The sequence below is a fragment of the Garra rufa genome, chromosome 17 (assembly GCF_049309525.1).
Source record: "Garra rufa chromosome 17, GarRuf1.0, whole genome shotgun sequence".
Taxonomy (NCBI): domain Eukaryota; kingdom Metazoa; phylum Chordata; class Actinopteri; order Cypriniformes; family Cyprinidae; genus Garra; species Garra rufa.
Genome location: NC_133377.1, coordinates 13367783 through 13374046, shown reverse-complemented (window position 1 = coordinate 13374046; position 6264 = coordinate 13367783). Strand labels below are relative to the sequence as shown.

The following is a 6264-nucleotide window of genomic DNA, read 5'->3' as shown; positions in this document are numbered from 1 at the left end:
AAAAAGTTATCTTGTCTGAATTAGGAGAGCAATTCTAAACAGACATGTGGGTGTAAGAGGACAACAGGACTTTTTCACTGGAGCAAGTGTTATTATGGTTTATGAACAACAGTTTAGAAGGTAAAAACATCTTAATGGTGGATTTGTTTCTTACAAATATGCAGCTTTTCACGTCACAGTTTGTTAATTGATGGAGTGGTGTGGATTATTGTGATGTTTTTATCAGCTGTTTGGACTCTCATTCTGACGGCACCCATTCACTACAGCGTATTTATTGCTAAGCAAGTGATGTAATGCTACATTTCTCCAAATCTGATGAAGAAACAAACTCATCTAGATCTTGGATGGCCAAATTTTCATTTCCGATTGAACGATTCCATTAAGTGTAGTGTGAAAACCAATAAAAACTTGATAAAAATGCATTTATTTACATACAAATTATTATTTCCGAAGTGCCCTTTTACGTCCTTTCTTTTGGAAGACAATATTAAAACATAACAACATTAACAGCTCAAAATGGAAAATGGAGATGATCAATTGAATCTGCACTACACAGGAAAAATGTTAACCTGTTACACTATACACAAACACTCGAAATGAACCAGGCTTTAAGACTGCATAGTTATTTCAAAAGTAATGACAAAAACCGAGAACCTCTGCTGGATCAGACCTCCAAAAGGTCATGAGATCTTTAGTATTTGAAACCAGTGGAACCTCTATAAAATGAATTTCACATTAAAACATGAGTGCAACATGTAAAACATGCAACTGAAATGTGTCTGAGCTACACTTACTGTGACTTCCTCATTTGATGAATTTTCTGATCATCTGTACTGTACAGTTAAACGTTACAGTCTTTATACATGTTTCCTGCTTTGCACTATTAAGCATACAAAAACTTGAAATGGCACAGTCTCATAAAAAAGCTTTCTTTTTGCATTAGAAAAAAAAGTGAATATTCAGACAGTAAGAAGCTAAAACATATCTACCAAGCTAACATTAACAATAATATTAATGGCAAAATAATACACACACACACACACACACACAAAAGACAGTTTTGGACACTTTTCACAGATCAATAGCTCTGCAGATACTTAAAAACTCCACAGAAAAGTCCTAAATTCATATTTTTGAATGTAGCATTATAATTTCAATGGACGCTTTTTATTGTTGAATATACATACTGTACGCACAGTATTTTGATATGATCCAATCAAATCCTTTGGAAATCCAGGCAAGAATCTGTTGATGGTCTCCAAAATCAAGTGAAATGTGAATCAGTCTGTAAAAGTCCTTAAAAAGTCCTTAAAAGTAACGCCAATGATAGCTAGTCTTTCCATCCACCAGTGGACATGTTTGGGACGCAATGAAACTCCATTTGACCATTAATAATCATACTTGAAGTCTCTTAAAAATGAGGTATGTCAGCTTTAGCTGATGTCAATTCAATTTATGATGCTGATGTTGAATCTGACCAGGCTGGAGTCCAAGTAACAAGTCTTTTAGCTTAAACATACTGAATGTTAGAAATGCATGTGATGGTGTTCATATTTCCGCTAATGTGATTTTGTAAGCATCTGCGTAGTTCTCGATACTCAGGATAAATGTGTCCTCGTTAGAGTAGTGCTCGATGATATTGTCGTCCATGTTCACAAGGATCCTGCGATGGAGAGAATAAACAAAATCAGAACGGGCTTATTAGATGTCACCTAGGGCTGTGCAATTAATCGAAATTCAGTTACGATTTTGGCTTCAAACGATTATGAAAATACAATAATCGAGATAAAACAATTATTCCTCCCAGTTCTGCCCCCTTTGTGTGCTTTCGCCCCTCTATAAAAGGCCAATTTTACAGTGCCTTGCAAAATTATTCATTCCCCTTCATTTTTTTCACATTTTGTTGTTGCTGCCTTATGTTAAACTACTTTAAATTACTTTTTTCCCACATCAATCTACACTCCCTACTCCATAATGGCAAAGCAAAAAATATGTTTTTAACATTTGTGCAAATTTATTAAAAATAAAAAACTGAGAAGATCCCGTTGCGTAAGTATTCATACCCTTGTTTGGGACACTCGAAATTTAGCTCAGGAGCATTCATATTGCTTCTAGATGTTACTACACTTCGAGTGGAGTTAAACTGTGGCAAATTCATTTGAATGAGTATGATTTAGAAAGGCACACACCTCTCAGAAAAGGTCTATTAGAGCAAAAACCAAGTCCTGAGGTCAAGATAACTGCCTGTAGAGCTCAGTGACAGACTTGTGTTAAAGGGATAGTTCACCCAAAAATGATCATTTGATGTTTATCTGTTTACCCCCAGGGCATCCAAGATGTAGGTGACTTTGTTTCCTCAGCAGAACACAAACAAAGATTTTTAACAAAAACCGGTGCAGTCTGTCAGTCAAATAATGACAGTCAATGGTTACCAAATCTTTAGAGGAAAGAAAAACATGCACAGACAAATCCAAATTACACCCTGCGGCTCGTGATGATACACTGATGTCCTAAGACACGAAACGATCGTTTTTTTGTGAGACACTGAACAGTATTTATATCATTTTTTACCTTTGATACACAGCCACGTCCATCTGTCATGAGCACGAGTTTAGCTTTCGGCTCGTGACATGTGAACGTGCTCTGGTGTAGTTTACGCAAACGACACTCATTGTTTACACAGTGCACAGAGATTGTGGGTATAGCGGCTATTCAAAATGGTAATTACTTGCGCTTATCCTGATTGTTCAAACCGATTTAGAAGCTAAAAGATTACGTTTGCTTGCACAAACTCATCCGGGACTTTTAACCGATTTCCCCTTACGGCGTTTGCGTATACTACGCCAGAGCGCGTTCACATGTCACGAGCCGGATGATGAGCTTGTGCTCAGGACAGATGGACGTGGCTGTGTATCAAAGGTAAAAAATGATATAAATACTGTTCAGTTTCTCACAAAAACCGATCGTTTCGTGTCTTAGGACATCGATGTATCGTCACGAGTCGCAGGGTGTAATTTGGATTTGTCTGTGCATGTTTTTGTTTACTTTGGTTGGTTTGGTGCCCATCCACTCCCATTATTTGGCTGGCAGACTGCACCAATTTTTGTTAAAAATCTTCGTTTGTGTTCTGCTGAGGAAACAAAGTCACCTACATCTTGGATGCCCTGGGGGTAAGCAGATAAACATCAAATTTTCATTTTTGGGTGAACTATCCCTTCAAGGCAATGATCTAGGGAAGAGTTCAGAAAAAAATCTGCTGCATTGAAGGTTCACAGAAGCATTATCCATAATGGAAGACGATTGGAACAACTAGGACTCTAGAAAATGTCTGCCAGCCCCCATCCAAGCTAACAGAGCCTGAGAGGTGAAAAGGTGAGGCAAAGAATGGCAGACAATTGCCAAATGCAGATGTGCAAAGCTTGTCACATCATACCCAAAAAGACTTGAGGCTGTAAAGTTGCTTCAACTGTGTACTGAGTTAAGGGTATAAAATACTTGCAATGCAATGTACTTATTTCAGTGTTTTATTTTTAATAAATTTGTAAAATTTGCTAATTCTGGTAGGGTTGGGCAATGTCGACCAATTTGGCATCATATGATGTCTAACGTGAAACATTGCGATGGACGATGGCATCGTCTGCGGGGGGCGGGGAGAGGGCGGGAGTGCGGGATGGTTGTTGTTAAATAATTAATTCATAACGAATTAATTAATTGTAGCCTACCGTTTCGACCAGTGCTTAATTTGAGCCGGATTTTTAAAGATCCGGCATTAACAAGTGCATTAGATCGTGACAGTGCGTGCGTGCATACGAGCCAGAGCAAGCGCGGGTTTATGTAGATGTATTTGGAGGATGTGTGTTGGTCCTTAACATATTTTCGACCAGTCAGCTTTAAGTTCAAAATCGCTCTCATTGATTGCTTACTGCTTAACCCACTCTCTCCAAACGCATTTAATGAGCAGCGGAATGTTTAGAGAGAAAGTGTAATATCAGAAATAATACCAAATCAAGCGAAATATTATTATGTATTATTAACATTATAAACACTATAAACATAGCTATAAGTTAGTTACCCTGACTCCAAAACAAATCATCTAAATGTAACGGTATTCAGAACAGAACAGGAATGAAACAAAATATATAAAGTTAAGAAACCAAAACAAAGCGAAACTAAAAATAGCAGGCGTTGGGCTCACTCACGTACCTCTGTAATTCGGCACAAATCCAAGTGTTTCCATATTCCCAATGTATTTGAATGATAAACTGGTATTTATAATGTATAGGCTTTGTATTGTACGTTTGTATTTTGATGGGAAAAAATATATATTCTCTTGTTTTTTGTTCCAAGCTCGGTTCGTTATGGTAAAACCATGAAAAAGACATATTTGGTGTAGTTTATTTAATCTAATTTAATTAAAATTATTTTGAATTTTTTCTGCTGTTTTTGTATGCCTCATTTATTAATGTAAACGAACTAGTTCGTGTAATTCGTTTGGAGTTCACTGTAATTTATATTGTGATCGCTAACAACTTCCTTGTTATTATTTCCTCATAATAATAATAATAAAATAAGTAAAGATGCGGAAATTGAAAGCATGCATTTCATCTGGCTATATACTGTAGTGTGATTCAGTGTGTGTTTTTTGCGAGCGGGTTGCTGCTGCGGCGGGGGCGGGGCGGAGGATCGCGATGCTGGCTCAGCATCGTGATGTCTATCGGCCATCGGCGATGGACGATGGCATCGTCTATCGACCCAACCCTAAAATCTGGTTTTTGCTTTGTCATTATTGGTGTATGGAGTGTAAATTGATGTGGGGAAAAACTAATTTAAAGCAGTTTAACATAATGCTGCAACAAATCAAAATGTGGAAAAAATGAAGGGGTATGAATACTTTCAGTAAAGTCAGTAAAATCATGTAACATGACTTGCATAAAATGGGACGTGCTTAATTTATTCATGTTTATTTGATGTTGTGTTTTTAAAAGCGAGAAAGAGAATTTGTTTAGTTTATGCGTTCAGAGACAGAACAAGTAAAGTGAACGTTTAGCTTAAGATGTGTACCTAAACGGTCAAATACATGCAAGTATGTCAGAATGCGGTGTTTGGTGATTATTCGTGTAAACCTTCGTCAATTATGTCTCAAATTAACGTAAACATTTGAGAATAAAAATACGTGTGTAGCAGTATATTGGATCTGTGCTTAATGTTAACGTCTCTGTGTTTAATGTTAATCAAACAACAAAAGACTAAGACAAAATCACTCACTGCTCTTGATGGAAGGACTTTTGTAGTTTTTATCAGAAACAAAGCATGTTTAATTCTTACAGTGAAGACAACGCGGTTTTATTTTGCATTGAATTATTTACATTAAATTAAAAAAAAAATTTCATTTGTATCTTTTTTTTCTATTGTATTGCTATCTTTAAATTTATCAATCATATAGAGTTTCGGACCCATAATCGTGTAAAAAAATCGTGATACAATATTGACCAAAATAATAGTGATTATGATTTTTGACATAATCGAGCAGCCCTAATGTCACATGAATCTGACGTTTTCTTTTAAGAAATCACTTACCCTTTCTTGCTCTTCTTGTAAATCTTGGCCATTCTGTCAATGGGAACACCGTACTTCTCTGAAATCTGTCAATATGAAAGAAATCTTCAGATTTCTACAAATTGTGTCAGATCATCAAATTGACAATGATTTGTGATTATTTACACGAAATCTAAAAAAATCTTTTGAAATTTGTTTATATATATATTTATATAGATTTCATAATTTTTTTGCTAATCACTTAAAAATATGGAAAATTCTCCATTTTATTTGTAAAAAATGTAGTTTTTGCACTTAACATTAATTTTCAAGTTGATTCAATTTTATTAATGCATCAGCACAATGCATCAGTAATTTAGAGTAGAGCACCCCCTGTAGTAACAGATACTCACTGCATCCATGAGTCCTCTGAGAGTAGGCGTCCGCAGCATCAGAGCATCAAACACCTCATCCGACTCCTTCCTCACATACAGGAGCACTGTAAAAACATAAAGTGTGCTTAGTGTCATAGCAAACCCTAATAAAGTAACTTGACTTAAAGTTTAGCTCACTTCCAGACTAAAAATGTCCTGATAATTTACTCGGCTCCATGGCATCCAAGATGTTCATCTTTCTTTCTTCATTCAAAAAGAAATGAAGACTTTTGGGGTAAACATACCAGGATTGTTCTTTATATAGTGGACTTCAATAAGGATCAACTGGTTGAAG

General features: G+C 36.1%; 1 protein-coding gene across 1 annotated transcript in view; it reads right to left on the bottom strand.

Moving 5' to 3' along the window:
* Positions 1-403: 403 nt before the first annotated feature.
* grhl2b (grainyhead-like transcription factor 2b) overlaps positions 404-6264 on the bottom strand; it is a 40740-nt gene continuing 34879 nt past the window's right edge. The window contains exons 14-16 of the mRNA XM_073821938.1: positions 5949-6034; positions 5578-5642; positions 404-1663 (exon numbers count right to left, since the gene is read on the bottom strand). Coding sequence (XP_073678039.1) covers positions 1549-1663; positions 5578-5642; positions 5949-6034 — 266 coding nt within the window. The 3' untranslated portion in view covers positions 404-1548. The remainder of the gene's footprint in view (positions 1664-5577; positions 5643-5948; positions 6035-6264) is intronic.